The sequence below is a fragment of the Uranotaenia lowii genome, chromosome 2 (genome assembly GCF_029784155.1).
Source record: "Uranotaenia lowii strain MFRU-FL chromosome 2, ASM2978415v1, whole genome shotgun sequence".
Taxonomy (NCBI): Eukaryota; Metazoa; Arthropoda; class Insecta; order Diptera; family Culicidae; genus Uranotaenia; species Uranotaenia lowii.
Genome location: NC_073692.1, coordinates 61,469,910 through 61,490,799, shown reverse-complemented (window position 1 = coordinate 61,490,799; position 20,890 = coordinate 61,469,910). Strand labels below are relative to the sequence as shown.

The 20,890-nt window shown below is 32.7% G+C and overlaps 1 protein-coding gene across 1 annotated transcript in view; it reads right to left on the bottom strand.

Annotated features, from left to right (window-relative positions):
• The window catches only part of LOC129745398 (CD63 antigen-like), a 258,562-nt gene that overhangs the window by 8,459 nt on the left and 229,213 nt on the right, over positions 1 to 20,890 (bottom strand). Inside the window, exons 3-4 of the mRNA XM_055738455.1 lie at positions 5,359 to 5,431; positions 5,020 to 5,135 (exon numbers count right to left, since the gene is read on the bottom strand). Of these exons, the coding sequence (XP_055594430.1) occupies positions 5,020 to 5,135; positions 5,359 to 5,431 (189 nt within the window). The remainder of the gene's footprint in view (positions 1 to 5,019; positions 5,136 to 5,358; positions 5,432 to 20,890) is intronic.

Here is a 20,890-nt window from a genome sequence, read left to right as displayed (position 1 = left end):
CTTTCTAATATTCTGAGATTGATTTCAGAAAAAGTTCGCTACAATTTTGCCGAACGACATAAATTAATAGGTAGCCTTTTCACAGATCTGGCAACAGCTGATTTAATCTACATTGAAATATGGTGTTGGAAACACCGTTGATTGATGGCTAGCAATTACCCGTTGTTCGAATTGAGTTGACATTTTCAGATGCGAAAAATAGCGAAAAATATCCTTATATTTCGCCCTCGTTTTAAGTTGATTGAAATTTCAAGCAAGCACCTACTATTGACAGAAAATTTTTGTCACAGTCAAAATTCAAATTTTGTCAAAATTGTCAAAATAAACGAAATTGACAAAATTGACAAAACTGAAAAAATTGACAAAGTTGACAAAATTGACAACATTGACAAAATTGACAAAATTGACAAAATTGACAAAATTGACAAAATTGACAAAATTGACAAAATTGACAAAATTGACAAAATTGACAAAATTGACAAAATTGACAAAATTGACAAAATTGATAAAATTGACAAAATTGACAAAATTGTCAAAACTGACAAAATTGACAAAATTTACAAAATTGACAAAATTGACAAAATTGACAAAATTGACAAAATTGACAAAATTGACAAAATTGACAAAATTGACAAAATTGACAAAATTGACAAAATTGACAAAATTGACAAAATTGACAAAATTGACAAAATTGACAAAATTGACAAAATTGACAAAATTGACAAAATTGACAAAATTGACAAAATTGACAAAATTGACAAAATTGACAAAATTGACAAAATTGACAAAATTGACAAAATTGACAAAATTGACAAAATTTAAAAATTGACAAAATTGACAAAATTGACAAAATTGACAAAATTTACAAAATTGACAAAATTAACAAAATTAACAAAATTGACAAAATTGACAAAATTGACAAAATTGACAAAATTGACAAAATTGACAAAATTTACAAAATTTACAAAATTTACAAAATTGACAAAATTGACAAAATTGACAGAATTGACAAAATTGACAAAATTAACAAAATTGACAAAATTGACAAAATTGACAAAATTGAAAAAATGACAAAATTGACAAAATTGACAAAATTGACAAAATTGACAAAATTGACAAAATTGACAAAATTGACAAAATTGACAAAATTGACAAAATTGTCAAAATTGATAAAATTGACATGATTGACAAAATTGACAAAATTGACATGAACATGAAACGTAAAAAACAGTTTTCATCGATTTCGTTTGAATATAGTTTTTCCTAATATCCAAGTTATGATGAATATTTCATCTGAAGACTACATTTCGATACCAGTTAAAATAAAAAAGTTATTAGGCTTTGAAAATGGGCAAAATTTTTTAAGTGAGATGAATCACTGTTAATTAGGGGTCAAAGTGTTCGACTGCCTCAACCGGAACGCTCAATTTGAGATGCGCGCCATTTCGTCAAATAATGATCGATTTCAACTATTTCTAATGCGTTATATGGCACCATCTTTTGATTCTCCAAAGATTTGGATGTGGATTATAGTTCGACGGAGGGTATATTGTTCAAGCAAAACTGTGAGGAGAGTTGGATTTCTTGATTCCCTTTTCATGTGTTCATCATCATCCCATTTTTTCGCGGATAAAAAACACAGATGCTTAGTTTTATGATTTTAAACAGCTTCTGTTGAGCAAAAAACTTCATTGTTGAAAAAACTGTTTGACAAATTTTTAAAATTGCACTACAGGGGCCGAGCAACATGACTTTCTGTCCTTTTTCGGTTCTAGTTTTTACGCACTTCAATATTTTTTGGAAACATTTAAAGATTGACTAAAAATCACATTTCTATACAATTTTTGTTGAAATTGTTTCACAAATAACTGATTTTTTTCTTGGAGCCTGCTGGGTGTCTTATCATTGAATCAAAAAATTTTTTAAAACGAAATAAATTAAACAAATTTTGCCATTTCAACTTCAACACAATTCACTTTAAGCCGAATAAAAGATTTTTTTGAATCAAAACGCATTAAAACGATAAATAAACCTTTATTCTCGATTTTAAAAAAAAGCTACAGCTAAGAGAATCTTTAAAACGTGGGAAACATTTAAGGGGAGCTATTTTTCGAAATATTATCATTTTTAAAGCATCAGAAATCCTTGGTCCATGCGAAATTGATTTAAAAAAATTTTTGGCAATTAGGTCTGAATGCTACAGCCTGAATTGATTTTTGAGGAAAAAAAAATGACCCTGTTAACCCTAATAATTTTTTTTATCTTAACTCGAATCGAAGAGCAGTCTTGGGATAAAATATTTTTGATGGTATAGGCTTCAAGAAAAACCGTTTTCAAAAGAAATCGGCCGAAAGGGACCAAAGTTATTCATGAAAAACTGGATTTCACAAAATGTCTCAAAATCCCATACAAACTTCAAGCATGTTGAGAGACCACTTCCCGTGATCTGATTCGGGCAAATTTGGCAGGAGATTTTGTACTAGGCCTATGATCAATTTTAGCCTGTAGCACATAACATTTAACAGGTTTTAAATTTCCCATTTAAATGTGGGGCAGTCTTTGTATCTGTAATTTGATTGGTTCATTGTTCCTGCATTGAAGATGAAGCTTCGAAAAATAAGCAAATCCTCAATCCAGAACTCAGAGTTCTAAGTTTTAAATCTAGAACCTGTAGTAAAAAATTATTCTCAGAGTCGTTGAGATTGTTTGAAGCTTAAAAGATTGAAAAGATGAGTTTTAGCTTTAAAATCCAAGTGGCACATTATCGGAAACCGAATTCTGAATACCTTCTTTTGTACTTTTATTTAAACTGCAAATTAAGAAACATTATTGTAAAAATTGATTGAAAACAATGTTCATTGTTTGATATTCTGATAACAACGATGGGTTTTACTTGTTTTTTTCGTCGGCTTTTTTTTTCGGCGAATAAATAATGACAAAAATTCTTTAGTGAAACTTTAATTATGTCGGTTATATTTCAAACTATTTCAAACATCAATCCAGAACTGTGATACTTAACGCTAAAGGTAAAACACGCGTTTTCACAGTGATTAGTATGATTTTGTCTCTGAAAAAACCATTAAATGGTTAAAAAAATCTTTAAAAAATAAATGGTTCTAGACCTCCCGATGGGTTATTTAAAATTTGGGCTCAAATGAAAGGAAAAAATCCCAGCTTAATGATGCTAAATGATGCAAAAATTGGCGATGTTGTTTTTCGATAAATAAAATGGTTCCATGCGAAACACCGTGACTTGTTACTGTCACTTTCTAGAATTTTTCTGTCAGTGTCTTGATCTTGGGTAAAATAAAGGTTTTTTTCGATTAAGGCAGCCGGCAACTTCATTTTCCTAAGATCAAGACACAAACAGACAATTCAAACATAGCATCAATAATGAGAAAAAGTTACAACAAGCTCGCACAGCCTTGCTTTTGAGTAATAACCTGATACCAGGCCATAGGAAGAACTGACTTATGGGGGAGGGGTTTGTGACTTTTTTCTATGACATTTGCTTTAACAATGCATGAATGAAAAAAAAAATTAAAAATGGATTATTTTTAATTATATTTTATCATTCATTTTTAAGTTTTTCTACATAATAATTTTTTTTGTGTTATATAGACACTTTTGAAGATACATCGTAAAACCTTTCAAATAACGATTAGAATTCGTATAAATAACACTTTAGTAACCAAATAGGAAACTTACTTTCATAAATGGTTTAAATCTTAAAATTTGCATCAAAATCTGGTGAACTTAGCCTAAGATTGCTAGGAGTTCTCTAGCACGTATCTAAGCCGGGGAAATCCGGATTTTTTCATTTAAATCCTTGCAAAATTCGGGCATTTTATTTACAAATTTTATAACCAAAATCCGGGCCATATCCTAAAAAATTGGCCAAAAATCCAGGAACTGCTTAGCAAAAATCGGGATACTATAACATTTGAATCATTATTTTTTCATCGAAAAACATAACCAGATTTTGAATTTTATTTCAGGCTCCCAAAAACTCGATTATGTTTATTTTAATAAATCTAGCTTGAAAAAAATCATTTTTGGGCGACATAATTTAAATAAAATTATAATGATGTCGTTTGATTTTTTTTTTGATTATCCAAAAACAAATGTGAGTGAATCCGGACAAAATCAGGATATTTTTCAACAAAAATTGTGCAACCCCTTAACTAAATGAAAAATGCGTATGAGTTTCGAAAATCATGAATCAAATTTTCAAGGAAATTCAAAACCAAATTTACACGACGGTTTCAAACACAGTTTTTTATTTCAATTTTTAATCCTGATTTTAACGGAAAATCAAGAATCCAAAACTGGATACGTAATCCAAAATATGAAAACACAAATCTCGCGTGAACTTTCATTACGCGAATGAAACATCTTAAGAATTCACAGAAAACTGCTGCAAAAGTTATCAAAACAACTTTCAAATTTGTATTTCATATATAGAATATGTTGTCCAGGCTACAAATAATCTAAATGGAGAGAAACTGCGACTAGTTTATTTATGTCAGTATTTGTAGTTTTTCGTAATAAAACTGTTTGTTTACATTTTGTTTCATATGACGTAATGAAAGCTCTCGAGAGAAATACAATTTCGATTTTGATTATAAGGAACCAGAATTCCTGAAATGAGTAAAGTCTAATTGAAAATTTAGTATTCAGAAATGAATTACTTTCAAAAAGTGAAAAAAATTTGAAAAACTGTAGATGAACTCTGAATTTTGGATAAGTTTTAGAGGTTTTAACAGCAGTTCTTAGTCAAGATTGTTATTATCGAATTACCATGTTTTTGGTACTTCATCATAAAAATTTGATTACGAATAACCTCGCTTGCTTTTGATGGACCTGCATGCATACCGCCCCACCCCCTCCATTCTCCCACGACCTGATATCATAATGCCAGTAATGATAAACGCCAGTGTTGTTTTTGGACGTTAAAGCTTAATTTGATGATTTTGGTTCATGTAAACTAAAGTTTAACTTAAATCTTCCAACACTTACCGTAATGATCATACATGGACTTTCCTTGGCGGCACCGCAGCATCCGAAACAGGCAACGACAAAAATGACCGATCCGATGACAATCAGCACGATGGGGGCAGTCCAGAAGCTTTCACCTAAAAAGGAAGGTAAGAGAAGGTAAGAAAACAAGAACACCTACTATCAGTTGACTGACTTGTTGGATTCCAATGGCTTCTCATCGGAAGCTTGAACAAATTGACTCTCGTTTCCTAACACTTCTTTGTACGTATCTATCATTAGGTGTATTAGGATTTTCAAATATTGTTCAAGCGAAAGGAAGGAAGCAGACAGGTGAACATTAATCAAATATCAACTTACCGAGAAAGTTCGAATAATGGTGATAGGATGACTGAATGATTGCACCGGTTACGATGACGACCAATCCGGTGATCTGTAATGGGAAAGAAAAATAGAAAAGATAATCAATATTGTACTATAGTGAACTTGTAGATTGAAAATAAGTACAACTGGAACTGAACATAGTTGTAAATTTATCAATTCTGAATGGATACAAGTCTGATAATGGAATATCTATTCCATATCGTGTTGAAAAGTTCAGTGACAACACCATCACTTTGGATTCATGAGACTTCAGATGGGAGCTGCATTTTTCCATCATCTCTGGAGCCATCAAGCATCCCAGACACGATATCGGCATTATTCAAAGGATTTTCCTCCCTCAACCTAAGGGTGGCTTCCGGGATAAAGTTTTCCGTAGCCCACATTACGGAAGAAGCAAAAAATACCGCACTACGTCACATTCCAACAGCAGTGTAGGAGGACATAAAAATTGATTACGTGAAAGCCTTACGGAAATATGCGAACATGAATCTTCGACGATGTACGTTCTTATTTGCGTACATCTAACAGGTACCACATCTGTTAGGGGAAAAACCGACCAACTGAAAAAAGGTTGAAGTTTTTTCTTAATGACCAGACGTGGGAATCGCTTTTCCCTGGATTTCGAAAAAAAATTAAAGCTTAACTTCACCTATTAAGCGAAAATTTTGATCTGAAAGCTTATTTCACAAAACACAAAACATTTCTGCCCGAATAATTTCTAGCTCTGCAACAGGATTTCCGACAAAAAAGCAAAAGCTTTCGATTCGATTTATGTTCTGATACCATTGATGCTTCTCGCTTTCCGGACATTTCAAATATGTAGGTAGTTGGGTAGTTTTTTGCGATACTTTCCGATCCGGATTCAATCTCCCACCTATGCTATGTGTGTATCAAAGTGATGTGACTTTGCTGAACGAAACGATTGGATGAATAAATGATTTTTTTCTCCCATTCATTGAATGTGACACGGAATGCTGAGCTGAGCTGAGCTATGTTAAAAAGTTGATTTGTTAGTTGTTTTGTTTGCCCGTTGGAATTTAGCCGAATCTATGCCGCGTTCACAAAAACAATTTCAACTCTTTAAATACGTAACGTTGAAAAAAAGTTTGAAATTTCATTTCACTAATTGAATTTGGGAAAATATTCTATGGATAAGAAGAAAAGAATACATGGTATTCAAATCAAAAATTATTTCTGAGTACACAGCAATCAAATTCCGAGAAGGTAAATTTACGAACCCGGTGTGTGTATTTATTTAAAAATGAAATTTTAGCTATTTTCAAACAATCAAACTAAAATCGTTTTAAACTGCTAGTGTGTCATTGATAATGGGACTGAAAGAGCAACAATATGACTCAAACTTTCAGGACCGAACGGTAAAACTGGAAACTATAACTAAAGCAGCGGTCATTTTTTGCCATTACTGTTCTGCAGTCATTAATCAATGTCATTTTTATCGGGTCTTCACAAAGCCTGGAAAAACTCAAGGAAGTTTAAAGTTTTAAACCTAATGTACCTTATTCAAGGTGTGCATTCGTGATACTCATTGTATATTTTTTTTAAATATTACAATTTTTATACCATAAAACGTTCAAACACAATGCATTTTACAGTTTCTACAATAACATGCACTTGTAGCCTGTAATCGATTTTTTTTTTGGGTTTTTACTTTAGTAACGAAAACTCGGGCGGAGTCTTAGAACGTTCCTTGTAGTAAATAAAATGTAGAGTTATTTTAATAAAGTTGCTGAATTGACATTATGGAACTTTTTAAACGTAAAAAATTAAACCACAACAATTGACACAAGCATGATACAACGCTCAGCAGGAAATTTGAAATTTGAAAAAATGAAACCGCAGGTTGACGGACCAGATTAAAAACTATTATTAATTAAAACAAAAAGTAAGTTTTATCCGGCTTGACATCACTATCATATCTTCGAAAAACTTCATTCTGGCAAAAAAAACAGCCGAAATGTTTTTGGAAACATTTATTATGTGATATGAAAGTTTTGTTTTAATTGATAAAACGCGATAGAAATTACACTTATTACAAATCATCCCAACTCTTGTATTTTTTTTTAAATTTCACGTAGCCGAAAAGATAATTGTCCGAAGAAGGATTTGTAGTAACGATATATGTACATGTCGTGATTTTACGATTCTTACAAATCTCAATTCAGAGCACAGGCTTTTCAAACCTATAAAATTTTATTACCAAACAATCAGCAGCCTTAAGAATTTGCGCTTCCTAAGCCAAACCGTCTTTTCCACCGGAAGTCTTAAACAATCATCTTCAGCTGCCTTAAAAATCTACGCTTCTTAATCCAATACGTCTTTTTTCCACCGGATGGCCTAAACAAAACAAACAATAAAACAAAACAACAATGCAACAGTCTTGGTAATCAGCGCTTTCTAAGTCAATCTGTCCACCGGAATTCTTAAACAATCAACCGCAGCAGCCTAAAAAATTGCGCTTCATAAGTGAAAAGCGTCTTTTTCCACCGGAAGGCCACATCAAGACGAACAATAAGCTGCAACATACTTAAAAATCAGCGCTTACTGAGCCAATTCCGTTTTTTCCACCGGAAGTCTAAAACGATAAACAGCAGCAACACGAAATGCCACAAAAAAGAAACAATAAGCTGCAAAAGTTTAGATAATCTGCGCTTACTAAGCCAATCCGTCTTATTCCACCGGAAGCCAATCTTTTCACTACCTGACTCCGAATCAAAACAAACAATAAGCTGCAACATTTCTAAAAATCTGCGCTTTTTAAGCCAATTGCGTCTTTTTCCACCGGAAGTCTTACAGAATCAACAACAGCAGCCTTTAAAAATCTTTTTTTTCCGTCTTTTTATACCGGAAGCCAATCTTTTTCCACCGGGAGGCTAAATCAAAACTACTATTAGCTGCAACAGTCTAGGTAATCTGCGCTTACTGAGCCAATCCGTCTTTTTTCACCAGAAAGTCTTAAACAATCAACAGCAACAGCCTTAATAATCTGCGCTTCCTTAGCCAATCAGTCTTTTTCCACCAGAAGGCATTCTTTTTCCATCGGGAGGCAAAATCAAAACATTAATTGCACCAATCTAAAAAATCGGCGCATACTGAGTCTTTTTTTTTTTAATGGAAATCTTCAACAATAAACAGCAGCAGCCTTTAAAATCTGAGCTTCTTAAGCCAATCCGTCGTTTTTCACCGGAAGCCAATCTTTTTCCACCAGGAGGCCAAATCAAAACAACATCCAGTTGCAACAGTCTTGGTAATCTGCGTTTTCTAAGTCAATCCGTCCTTTTCCACCGGAAGTCTTAAACAATTAAGAGCAGCAGCCTTAAAAATCTGTGCTTCCTAAGCCAATCCGTCTTTTTTCACCGGAAGAGAGTTATTTTCCACCGGGATACCACATCAAAACAAACAATAAGCTGTAACAGTTCAAAAACTCAGCGCTTACTAAGCCAAACCATCTTTTCCACCAAAGCTCTTAAACAATCAACAGCAGTAGCCTCAAAAATCTGCGCTACCGAAGTCATTCCGTCTTTTCCCACCGGGAGGCCAAATAAAAAAAAGAATCATCAGCAGCAGCCGTAAAAATCTGCCCTTACTTAGCTAATTCGTTATTTTTTCCATCGGGTGGCCTAATCAAAATAAACAATAAGCTGCACAATTCTTAAAAATTTGCGCTTACTAAGTCAAATCCCTCATTTTTACCAGAAGGCTAAATCAAAACAAACAATCAGCAGCAGCAGCCTTGAAAATATGCTTTTCCTAAGCCAATTCTGACTTTTTTCACCATAAGTCTTAAACAATCAACGGTTACTGCTGAAAATCTGCGCTTCCTAAGTCAATCCGTCTTTTTCCAGCGGAAGCCAATCTTTTTCCACCGGGAGGTTAAATCAAAAAAAAGTATCAAAAGCAGCTGCCTTAAAATCTGCTCTTACTAAGCCAATCCGTCTATTTTCACCGGGAGGCCTAATCAAAACAAACTATCAGTTAGAAAATTCTTAAAAATTTGCACATACTAAGTCAATTCCCTCTTTTTCACCAGAAGGTTAAATCAAAATAAACAATCAGCAGCAGCAGCCATGAAAATCTGCTCTTCCTAAGACGACCTGCCTTTTCCACCGGTAAGCCTAATCAAAACAAAAAACCAGCTGCAAATTTCTTAAAAATCTGCGCTAATTAAGTCATCCCCTCTTTTCACCAGAAGGTTAAATTAAAAAAAAAACAATCAGCAGCAGCCTAAAGAAGCTGCTCTTCCTAAGACAATACCGACTTTTTCCACCGGGAGGTAAAATCAAAACAAACAATAAGCCTCAACAGTTTCAGAATTCTGCGCTTATTAAGTCATTTCCCTCTTTTTCACCAAAAGGCTAAATCAAGCTAAACCATCAGAAGTAACAGCCTTGAAAATCTGCTCTTCCTAAACCAATTCCGTCTTTTTTCACCGGAATGTCAAATCAAAACAAACAAAATAGCTGCCGAATTCTTAAAAATCTGCACTTCCTAACCCCATCCGCCTTTTTCCACCGGATGGCCAAATGAAAATCTGCGCTTCCTAAGCGAATCCGTCTTTGCCGGGGGTCGAATCAGAAACTATTTTTTTTCGTAGCAGCAGCCTTGAAAATTTGCGCTCTCTGTGCTTATTCTACCAACTACGCCATTGTCTTGATTTAACGATTCTTGCAAATCTCAATTCAGAGATTCACCCTGATACGTCTGTTGCTCTCAAGAACAGATGAATAGTCATTGTTTGTGTGATTTTGTTCAGTTTGTTTTCCCTAGTGCTGCAAAAATAACAAGTTTTTTTTTATTTGTAAAATTTATCAACACTCAAGTAGGATATATAGTAATTGATTCAAAAAATTCTTTTTTTTTTCAAAAGAATTGAAGGGAGCAAAACACTTTAGAATTATTTTCAGCAGTAAATGATATGTTTGAAATGATTTTAAATATCTAGAACTTTTCAGTTGCTTTTGTGGATTGCCATTGGTTTCAATATTTGTGTTGAAAATATAACTCATGAACAAATTCAGTTTGTGGGTGATTTGAACAAAATAACTACTACTTAGACGGAATACTGTGAAAATAAAATGAATAACTACTTAGAAAATTTGTTCCGTCTAAAATCGTTAGCAGATTTAGTATTCATTTAGGTTTGTTGGTCTGGAGCAGGGCCGTAAAAAGAAACCGCTCATGGGTGGGGTGGGGGGCTTTGGTGAGAAAAATGTTTTTATAAAATTTTTGCTTGAATAATGCATACATAACTTATTGTAAAAAAAAATAAAAAGACACCATATTATTATTCAGGTTTGAGTGATTTCACATTACAAGTTGGTTATTTATTTTGAATCCTTACTTTCGAAAAATAATTCCTAGAAGCCAATATTTTAATGAAGTTTTAAAAAATAAATAAAAGTTTTAAAGGTTTCATTTTTAAGAAAACTTTTTATATTTTCTTAAATAAGCAAGCAATAAGCCAATTCTTCTAAACTACAAACATATCCATTTTTCGGTTCAATCCAGATTCATTTTCTACTCTTGAAAACTCGGGAAAAAAAAATAAGATTTATGTATGAAACTTTGCTATTTTCATGAAACCAACAGAATATATTTTCAGCTGAATTTTCACTTCTAGAACTTGTAGTACATGTTCTTTCAACAACAAAAATTTATAATCAATAATTTGTTTCGTAATCAGAATATTGAGAATATTTAAAAAAAATTGAAATCTAGATTTTTTTAACAACTACATATTCAAAATAAATCCAATCTTTATTTTATATTTGGGATTTCTTTTAATTTATGGTTCAAAACTGAGTCTGACTGAATACAAAAATATGAAATCACGAACTCCTGCTAAACTTTATTTCAAACTGAATCTGAATCAGAAAAAAGTTTTTGATTTTTTATTCCGAGTCTGAAACTTAGGTTCAAAATCAAATTTGAATTCTTAACCTGGAAACGATTTTTGATCGAAGTTCCAAAAAATAATTCCTATAGATTATCAGAACCCTCAACTGGAAATCACTTAGATTTTTGAATTCTGAATTTCTAGATTTCAATCTGAATTTTTTCGTCAGTTATTTCTGAAATTCAACTTAAAAATTTCGATGAAAATAGCGAATAATGAATAATTCTGAACTACCATTATGAAATTTTCCTAACTTCCGATTCTGTATAAGAGTTAAAAATAAAAATTTTAATGTCCAAATCTTAAAAATTGTTTATAATATAAAGTATTTTCCTTCATATTCCGAAATGAAGATTTAAGAATATGGAAAATGCAACTTTTTTAAGTTTGAAATGCAAGACCAAGATTCGAATTAATGATGGAAAACTGAAATTCAAGAATAATAAACTGAACATAGAATCCGAAATCTTAGCACAAACATCGAATTTCAACGTTAATAAGCAGCTTTAAAACCACCAAATTTGGAATAATTCTTACCCAAGCTTTTCAGATATTTTTCGGCGAGTATCTGGGCCGTGCAATTTTCATCTATTTTTCCTATTATCCACCAATGTCCAAATTATTCAATTTAAATTATGAAGAAAAATACTTGAAAAATGGTTTTTTTTAAATAAACACATCCGTCAATTTTCAATCATATTTTAAGCTTCCAAAAATTGTCAATGCATTTTTTTATAAAAATTGCTCACAAAATGTGTAAGCAAAATACATAATTCGAATGACTCCATTTAAATTTTTGTATGCTTTTAAAACTTTTGGTAACTGATTTTTTCTGAATATTTTGCTAAAAAAAAGCTTGATTAAAATAAAACCTCTAAAACATTATTATTTTTGGTGCTAGTTATTTATTCTTTTTTAAGTTAATTTACATAAATACCTTTTGATATTAATTTTTTACTATTGAAAATAGTTCCACAAATTTTTATATGTGTATTATGAAACCTCCAGTAACGAGAAATGGAAATTACTTTCATCGATATTTAAAAACTTTGGATTTGTTCAACACTCTGGTTGATTTAGCTTATTTGATGTGAATAAATAATAAGCTTATTTAAGAAAACCTTCAGTTGAAAAAAACATATTCAAAGCTCAACTCGAATATGCATAATCTACCAAATCCTTGAGCAAATTCAAAAATATTAACAGTTCATGCAAATAAATCAAATTTTAAAAACTAAAAGTGAGAGATCATAATTTTACGGTTCCAATCTGATGCTTGTAAACTCGAATCAAATTTAAGATTTAAGTTTAAATTTTGAGTTAAAAAACCATCAATCATTAAAAAAAAATAAGAAAAACTTTTCAGATTTTTTAGAATACTGATAACATGCTTTTTATTAGCAAAAAATTTTCAATATAAATCAATTCCTTGATTCAAATCTTGTAGACGATTTTTTAAAATGAAAATCAGATTATTTAAAACAAAACTTGCAAAAAAACTTAAATTTTCCATCATATGCGTGATTTTCTGCAGAAATTTCAAAGTCAACAAGTCAACAACAAAAATTAAAGTCTGCGACCCCTTGCTATTTGGGTTCCTCAGCAAAACATTATTCTTCATGTTTTATCATTATTTTAAAATTAATTTACGAGCTGAATCTCAATTTGCATTTTACATATTATTACTGAATTCATATTTTGATTCTGGCTTCCAGATTTTAATTAACGATCTGCTCCGGGATTTTATTTCAATTTCTGAAATAAATTCAGATAAGAATTTTAAATTTAAGTTTAGATGTGAATTTTTTTTTCAGAGCCCTCAATCAAAATTTTGTAATTTCATTGTTAAAGTTCAGGATTCATTATTCCAATTATTTGTTTTTAATTCGATTCGTCAATCTGAGTTCAAATATAAATTTTGTATGATGATTCTGGTTCATAGTTTCCAACTTTAGATTTCCATTTTGAAGCTAAGATTAAATACAGTTTGAATTCTGATTAAGAATTAAGTTCTGGAACTTTGAATCTGAATATGAAGAAAACTCAAAGTGGTTTCGAATATTTTTTTTTTGTGTTCGGAAAATTATTACATTAACACATTATTATATTAACAAATGCGAGACAAGTATCTCTTTTTTTTGCTCGTCACGAGTGTGCTCTACTTAGAAGCATAACTCCAATGTTATGAGTGTGAGAATAAAAAATTTTTTTTTCACAAAATTTAACAAAGAACTATTAGTCTCTCAGATAATAAATTTGAAGTATTTGATTCACTGGTTTCTGAAATATTTTGTGTTTTCCTAGTTAGATTTCTTCGCGGTCCTTAATTTGTTTTTTTTATGCGTTTCGAATATTCTGAATCAAATTGTGTATGGAATGCAAAACTCAATTTGAGTCTGGTTTTTAAAACAGCATTTTACTTCTTATTTCTAACCATGACTCGAATCGAAAATCAAGTAATTCAAGTACATAATTGAAACTGGATACAGAATCCGAAATATGAAAGCAGAAATACAATTTTGATTTTGAACCTGTGGAACGAGAACCTTGGAAATGAGTCTAATCTTAATTCAGAATCCAAAAGTGTGAAAATTTCGAAAAACTGTAGCACAATTCACAAAGCATTCAACAAATTGTCGGAAAAATTCAAATCTGAATTTTAATTTGACAGGGTTCATACTGTTCAACTATAACATTTTATGCTAGGTGTAATCCTACGATCTCAGGCTTAGACCTTCAAAAATGGACTCTGGTGAGCCAACGGAATTGCAAACTTTGATAATTGATTAAAACAGACCTTGCTTGAAAATGGAAAATAACTGCAAAACAGCATCCCATAAATCGCCCCGGAGCAATGATGAACATTGAGCATTCCTCCCTTGATCCTCGACCGATTTATCGCATCACTGACCGTTCCAATCAATTTGTCAATCAGACAAAAAGGCCGTGGTTCATTCATTTTTTTGTACTGAGTACGATTGAATAAATAATCAATCAGCTTGGTACCTTTTATTGGGATTGAACCAGGCAGCTGGTTCTTTTGGACGATGGAAGCCACCATATTATTTGCTCTGTTCACAATAGACCATTATTTGCGAGATAACATATTGTTGGGGCAAAGCCGATTAGGGCTGAATTTATTTATCAGAATCATAACCGGGAATGAAAAAAATCCAAATTAATCCTTGTGAAAATATTAGCTTTGTGTGCTGTTTCTAAAAAGGTCTGTGGCAAAAACAGCTTTAAGAGTTGAACTCAAAGGTTGCGAGACTAAATTTTCCAGTTTCTGGGAAGTTTTATTTCATTCAAACTTTATGAAGATAACATTTTCATCAATATTAGAGTTAGTTTTCCTCACACTTCATTACCTTCAACTTCTAAGAGTGTTGCATACATTTAGGGGTAAAAAATATTACAAAAAATTCCACTTGTGGAAATCATAAAAATTAAAGTTCGGATAGATGAAATTTCGGAATTAACAAATACCTGACGCAAAACAATCATATTCTAGCACATGGAAACGAGATATAAAATTTGAATCCTTGATTGCATTTTCATGCATTTTAGCTCAGACTGGTAAGTGAATTACAAAACTATTTATTTGAAAAAAAAAAGTGATTGTCCGAATAATATTTTTACACAAACAGTGTTGGTAAGGATAATAAAAGCAATATTTAGTTTGCTGGTGATATCACTGAGCCAATTTGTCATACTGAGTAAAGTTTTCAAAAAAAATTGTACATCTATTACTCGATTTTTATAATTTTTTATAAGAATCAAAATCCTCAAAAAACTATCTCACGTGGTGAGAAACATGTAATCATAATTTTGTTATTGTGAAGTGATAACTTTATTGTTTAAAATCAAAATTTAAAAAAATCCCCATATGTTTTAATTCTCCCAGATTATTATTGCTTTTCCCAAGATTCAATTAGTTAACTTTCACTGCAAAAATATGATAATAAGAAGCCAATCGTCCCTATGCTACGCAAGGAGCACGTATTCGGTACAATATAGTAGAATATTTATGAACGGGGGGCTCGTTCGAATGTTTGAAATATCGATCGTCTTGCCTTTATGCCAGCCAAGCAGTTTCTACTTACGGGTCCAGTCCAGTCAGCCAGCCAGACGAAGACATGGGATAAAATTCCCAAAGATCAAAACGACCCACCATGAAAGGAGCAATCAAGGTTAATTGGTTCTTGATGCGCCAGGGAGAGTTTACCGATATGCTTGAGAGTAGTTTTCGGATTTTTTTTCGAACTTAAAGCGTTTCTTATACCACATGAGGTCAAATTTGTTGACGTTTAAAATTGAAAGCAATCAAAGTGAGGAAGAAATCAAACATTTCAGCTCGAAAGCAACTCGACAGGTGCAACACTTGAGGTTCAAAATTCAATTTAAAGCATCACATTTCAAACATCTGGTTTGATTTTGAAATTTTCGGAAAGTTACCGGTTGTTTTGTTTTAAACAACACAAATTATTTGGTCAACAAGACAGCTTTTAACTTTAATAGAGCGTTTCATTGAGAAAAAATCTTTAGAAATAAACATTCAAAGGCATACACTTTTGAATAATTAGTCAGCTTATTTTGTCCAGATTCAAATACCAGCTGCCGATGGCCAAACTACCGAAACCGCCATACAAAATCTCGGTATCATCATTAGTCATCGGCGCCAAAACTTTCGCCCAGGAAATAATCATCAATCAAAGTTTCCTAGCTTTAAATTAATAGCCCGGACCGCGTACAATTCATACGAAATTAAAAAAAAAAAAAAACCAGAAAACTTTCACCGTTTCTTACCACAGAACTGGAGCACATAATGGGGCTGCCGCAAAGCCAAGTTCATGATGGGAAACCGAGGAATGAGAAAAACTTTACCTCGCAGTGTTTGTTTTAATGTTTCGCGGCGTTCAGCTCAGTGATTTTGGGAAAAAAAAATTCTCGTAGACTTTAGCGTGTCTACTCGAATGGAAAGTTGTGTGTGAAAAACCTGTCGTTAACAAAGAAACTTTACGTTTGAAGTTGCGAGGGTTTAGTTTCATGTAACTTTAATTTGAATTTCATAAAATGAATAAATGGTGCACTTTAAAAGTTAAGAAAAGGTGGCTCCAGAGAAAAATTAAAGAAATATGTTTATGGAAAAAAGCTAATAGATTTTTTGTTTCGTTCTAGCATCTAATTCCAATAATTTCTTTTAAACATGAACTAACACAAATTGATTAAATCAAGTGATTATAAATATTTTGTTCGAATTTCAACGCTTTTTCTGAAACTCGGTCACAGCAAATATTCATTCATGATAGTTTGTATTTTCTATACTAGAGAAAAGATGCATTGCTGTGCACTTGAATGCATTGGTTTGACTTTGGTGAAGATGTATCAATAGATTAAACTAGAAATCTTATTACTAGATTTTTGGTTGTGATTGTGACTGTCATTTTCGAACAACATTAAACTTTCTTAATTTTTTTTTCAAACAAGCCTGAATTATCTTTTGATACTTGGAAGTGATCTATTCGGCTTGATTTAAACTATATATTTTTTAATGAAATAAATATAAATTACTCCCTGGAGCCACCTTTAAATTTAACTGTATTGAACGATCAAAATAACACTACATCACAATATGAATATATTCTAATCTCTGAAGCCACCATTCCAAACTGCTCAATCCGTAACTAAATTGGATTCACTGCTTGAATGTATAAAAAAAATTTACGATTGCTCTAAATTTCTCTGGAGCCACTCATAGTAAATGTTGATTATATGAGCACTTTAAATTATTTTTCTTCCCAATTTGTATAATATTTTAAGGTAATTTTAAGGTCTACGCTAAATATTCTGTCATTGAAATGATGTTATCACTTCAACCCGGAGCGTGACCTTTATTGATGAACTGGTGAACCCTGATGAATCGGCAAGCGCACATAATGAGTTTTCTGGGTGCATGTTTGTTTTCCCGAGCGTTCGTTCGCTGGCTGAAGCGTGGTTTCATTGTGGACAAGGGGACAAGGAATGCAAAAATCTGAAAACACCAACCCCATCATTATGTCGATGAACCTCCCCTCTTTTCCTGTTCATTGAATTGGGTAGTCGATTAATTGAGCTAATTAAAAAATATTTGTTGCCATTGTTTCAGTCATAATGAAAACTGGTGGTGTTCGTTTGATTAAAACAGGGGGATTAAAATTTGCGGATCGCAATGTCAATGGCTTGGAAATTAAAAATTTAATTACCAAGCACTTGTTTACTTTTTCACAACTTTAAATGTCTCATTGAAATGACCAAACATCGATTGGAGAATCTCTTGAATTGAACTAATTGAACGCTCAGTTAAAAAAAAATTACATGAAAACAAAACTAAGGTCGGGATCTTGTTCATGTATTTCCTCAGATTTGCCTTATTAGAAGCCCAAAAAGTTTCGATTGGACGAATCTCTGGACAGTTTGGTGGATTCATGTCTTTCGGTAAACATGTGACCTTGTTGACTTCATACCACTTTAATGCATCCTTAGAGAAGTGGCACGGAGTGATTAAGGGTAGCAAACTTTTTCGTTAACATTCTAGCACGTATCTTTTGCCATTCATTGTATCTGTGGTTATGAATGGACGAGACATTTTACCACACACCATTAAATTTTTTCCAAATTTTTCAGTGTAAATGGATTTCACTGATGCAGGAGCATCCTTTCCCTTTGCTGAGTTATAAAACTGTGGCCCTCGCAGAAATTTACAGGTTTGATGTAGGTTTCATCATCCATGATAACACAATCCGATTTCTTGGTCAGAAGTTTGTCGTAGAGTTTCCGAGACCTCGGTTAAGCGAGTTAAGCCTGTATTGTACTGCTTTTTGGCTGCTTCTGCTTCCGATAGGTCTGAAGTCCAATTCTCTCTTTGGCACGCATAACATTAGTCGTTTTTTTTAGTTTTTTAACCACATTCCGTACTGATGCCGAAGGATGCAGTTTATAGTATTTAATCTTCGATATTCTTGTTCATTGCAGGGTCAGCAGGGCCAGGCTTCCTACCGCGTCTGTTCTCCATACTTTCTCAACGCGGTTTGAACTGCTCCGACACTCCTCGCGATGATCGAAAACATGGCGGACTCAGAGGAGTCCATCCACGACAACACCTTCTTCCATAGCTAGTTCTGATTGAAAGACCACTTACAGTGTCCCATTTGTGCACAATCCGTTTTCTTTGATCGGGAGTAAGGCCACGCACTTTCAGATTTCTTCGCGAAGAACGATAAAAAATGTAAACGCTTACTTTGATTGGATGTGAACAACAGTACGCAGCCAAATTTTAGTTGAACGATACACGATTTTCGAATTGACTGTAATTCAGCCGTGATATGACGAAGTGACGAATAAACCATTTTGTGTTTTCGTCAATAAAAGCGATTTTCTCTTTTAGCTCAATATTCATTATTCCAGGATTTTTAACAAAATATAATCTGTACAATCTATTCTAAAATGTATCTAAAATATAGCCTTTCGGATCACAACTCCTTTTTTGGCCTACATAAGTTTTTAAAACACATTAGTCACTTCGGTGTAAAAACGTAAGTTTTGTTTTAACGATTATACGCCGAAGTGTGTAATGTCCTACTAACTATGGTAGTTAGTAGGCTTGTGCAAACTTCCGTATCAAAGAAATAGAACAAATTTTGCTATTTTACTAAAATAGCCTGCGCGTTGGAACTTATTTAAGCATATTCGAGCGAGAAGGTGGGTATTTTTGAAGATATCGGAGAGTTTGAAGAGATGTTGGGAACAATAAATGAGTAATGAAATATTTCATACAAAATAACCTTACCTATCTTAAGTTAGTTTAAATTTTCATCAGCTGCAAACGTCCCTAAACCAACAAAATAAAAACAGGCTACAAAAGCGCGAACAAAATATGCCAAGGCGATGAGTCCTCCACTTAACTACAAAAAATTTTGGGAGATGCTCGACGAAAGAATGTATTTTGATGAATTTTAACTAATTAAAATTGTGCTTTTATTCAATAAATAAATTTATCGTATTATTGCATTGTATTATTGCACAACATTTCATTTCAATTTAAAACTGACAATGTTTTCTTTATGAGATCATTGCGCTCTAACGAATAATTATAACCTTCATTTCATAATATTTTAAAATTTCCATAAAAAAAACTCATAACGAAAATACCATTTAAAAAATGTATTGATTTTTGCCAATTTCCTTTTTTTATTCCATCATCAAACAACTCATCACTCGAAGTACTTCTGCGTGAAATTGATTTTCTGGAAAATGGAAAAAAAACCTATTTTCTGAAAATATATAAATTTGTATAAATTTACATATAAAATTTCATAAAATAAAAAAAATGATAAAATAAAAAAAATTAAAATTATTTTATATGGGACGCCCCCCCCCCCCCCCCCCCGCATTTACTAAGCTTTTCTTTTAAAATATCATCATGTCAAGATAGGTATATCTATGTCCTAAATTTTATGACAATCGCTTAAAATTTTTTTTGTAGAGAAATGAATCCAACTGTAAGTTGAAATTTCAGGGACTAGATAAGATGAAAATTAATGTAGAAAAACATGTGAAAAAAAATTCGCCTTGTCTCCCGGTAGGACTTGAACCCACATCTAGCGCCTCTCCGGGGCCCATGTATTAACATTCTATTACAGGAGACAACCTGGCGTATGAAAGTTATACTGGTCGAGTGTCGATGTCTATCGGAATTAAGGGAATTGTTTTTCCCATGTCATCATCATCATTTTCGTAATCTATTTCTATTCCCATCATTTCAACTTACGGTAGTTGGACTCAAATTTGGATATTTTAGACACGGCAAGATTTGCATTGCCTTCTCATATACTGCACGGGTTGTCAGTTATGATGAGAAATGATGCATTTGCCGTCTTTGGATATCCAACCAAATTCGGTGTTTGGCCCCGCCATATTTTCTATTTTTAAATTGTGACCCAGAGATGGGTCTTGACTCAAACATTCAGTCAGCGAAACTTTTTTTGTAGAGAAATGAATCCAACTGTAAGTTGAAATTTCAGGGACTACAAAATAAAAACTACACTACAATAATAAGGCGGTGCCAAACACCGAATTTGGTTGGATATCCAAAGACGGCAAACGCATCATTTCTCATCATAACTGACAACCCGTGCAGTATATGAGAAGGCAATGCAAATCTTGCCGTGCCTAAAATATCCAAATTTGAGTCCAACTACCGTAAGTTGAAGTGATGGGAATAGAAATAGATTACGAAAATGATGATGATCACATGGGAAAAACAATTCCCTTCATTCCGATAGACATCGACACTCGACCAGTATAACTTTCATACGCCAGGTTGTCTCCTGTAGTAGAATGTTAATACATGGGCCCCGGAGAGGCGCAAGATGTGGGTTCAAGTCCTACCGGGAGACAAGGCGAATTTTTTTTCCAATGTTTTTCTACATTAATTTTCATCTTATCTAGTCCCTGAAATTTCAACTTACAGTTGGATTCATTTCTCTACAAAAAAGTTTCGCTGACTGAATGTTTGAGTCAAGACCCATCTCTGGGTCACAATTTAAAAATCGCTTA